The 1,228-nt window shown below is 39.6% G+C and overlaps 1 protein-coding gene across 1 annotated transcript; it reads right to left on the bottom strand.

The window, feature by feature from the left end:
- Nucleotides 1-257: 257 nt before the first annotated feature.
- LOC102442673 (olfactory receptor 6C2-like) lies at nt 258-1,193 on the bottom strand. Its single transcript, XM_006109206.1, has one exon. The coding sequence runs from the start codon at nt 1,191-1,193 to the stop codon at nt 258-260; it is 936 nt and encodes a 311-aa protein (XP_006109268.1).
- Between the last annotated feature and the right edge of the window lie 35 nt (nt 1,194-1,228).

Consider the following 1,228-nt stretch of genomic DNA (forward strand, 5'->3'; position numbering starts at 1 on the left):
GATTAGAAGTAACATGAGGCTTACACTCACTAGAAAATTATTATCATCTCTTCTGATTGGGATCTTACCCTGAAAGAGGTTTGCTTGCAGGAGGATTAAAGGAGTGAACTCACATGGTGGAGGGCGTTCATTCTGGGTGCAATTAATGTTTGAGAAAGTTAATGTGAATAGGGATCAGATCAAAAAGAGACAAACAGATTTGTAACTTAATGGCTTACGCTTAGCTTGACATTTTATTTTTTCACTTGAACATTCTCTTACTTGTTTAAGACCAATGCAATATTTTTGAATGAGTCACTGAAAGCTTGTCTCACTTGTTTGTTTCTCAGAGTGTAAATGAATGGGTTCAACACAGGAGCGATGGATGTCATTAGCACTGTCACGCCCTTATTAATAGCCACTGATTCCTTGGCTGAAGGTTTGATATAGATGAAAATACAGCTTCCGTAAGTGAGTGAAACCACAATCATATGGGAAGAACAGGTGGAAAAGGCCCTTTTCCTTTGTTGGGCAGAGCGCAATCTTAGGATGGTCTTCATGATGTAAATGTAGGACAAAACAACACACACAAGGGTCAGAATGAAGGTCAGCACAGCACAGACAATAACCAGCTGCTCGATGAGCCCTGTGTCTGAGCACGAAATCTTCAACAAAGGAGATACATCACAGACAAAATAATCAATGACATTTGAATCACAGAATTTCAAATTTAGGAACAAAGTAAAGGGTGGGAGTATGATCAACAAGCCAGCCATCCAACAGCAGAGGACAAGGCTCCTGCAGACTCTGCTGCTCATGATGGTCGCGTAACGCAAGGGTTTGCAGATGGCCACGTAGCGGTCATAGGACATCACAGCCAACAGGAAAAATTCGGTTACTCCAAAGACGTCAGTAAAAAACAATTGAACGACACAAGTGTTATATGTAATTGATCTGTCACCTGTTGCTATGTTGTACAAATATCTAGGGATACAAGCAGATGTAAATGAAATTTCTAACAAGGCGAAATTCTGTAGGAAAAAGTACATGGGTGTTTTAAGGTGGGAGTCCACTAAAGTGAGGTATATGATGGTCAGATTCCCAGTTATACTCAACATGTAAGTGAGAAATAGAAAAGTAAAAATTGGAACCTGAAGTTGAGGGTCATCTGTCAGTCCCAAGAGGATGAAAGTTGTTATTGTGTGGTTTTTCATTACTGAACTTTATTTAATTTCATGTAAAGTTGAGA

Source organism: Myotis lucifugus, unplaced genomic scaffold, assembly GCF_000147115.1.
Source record: "Myotis lucifugus unplaced genomic scaffold, Myoluc2.0 scaffold_6972, whole genome shotgun sequence".
Taxonomy (NCBI): domain Eukaryota; kingdom Metazoa; phylum Chordata; class Mammalia; order Chiroptera; family Vespertilionidae; genus Myotis; species Myotis lucifugus.

Bases quoted from the DNA above. Each gene is read 5' to 3' on its own strand.
- LOC102442673 (XM_006109206.1), bottom strand. From the start codon at position 1,193: ATGAAAAACCACACAATAACAACTTTCATCCTCTTGGGACTGACAGAT.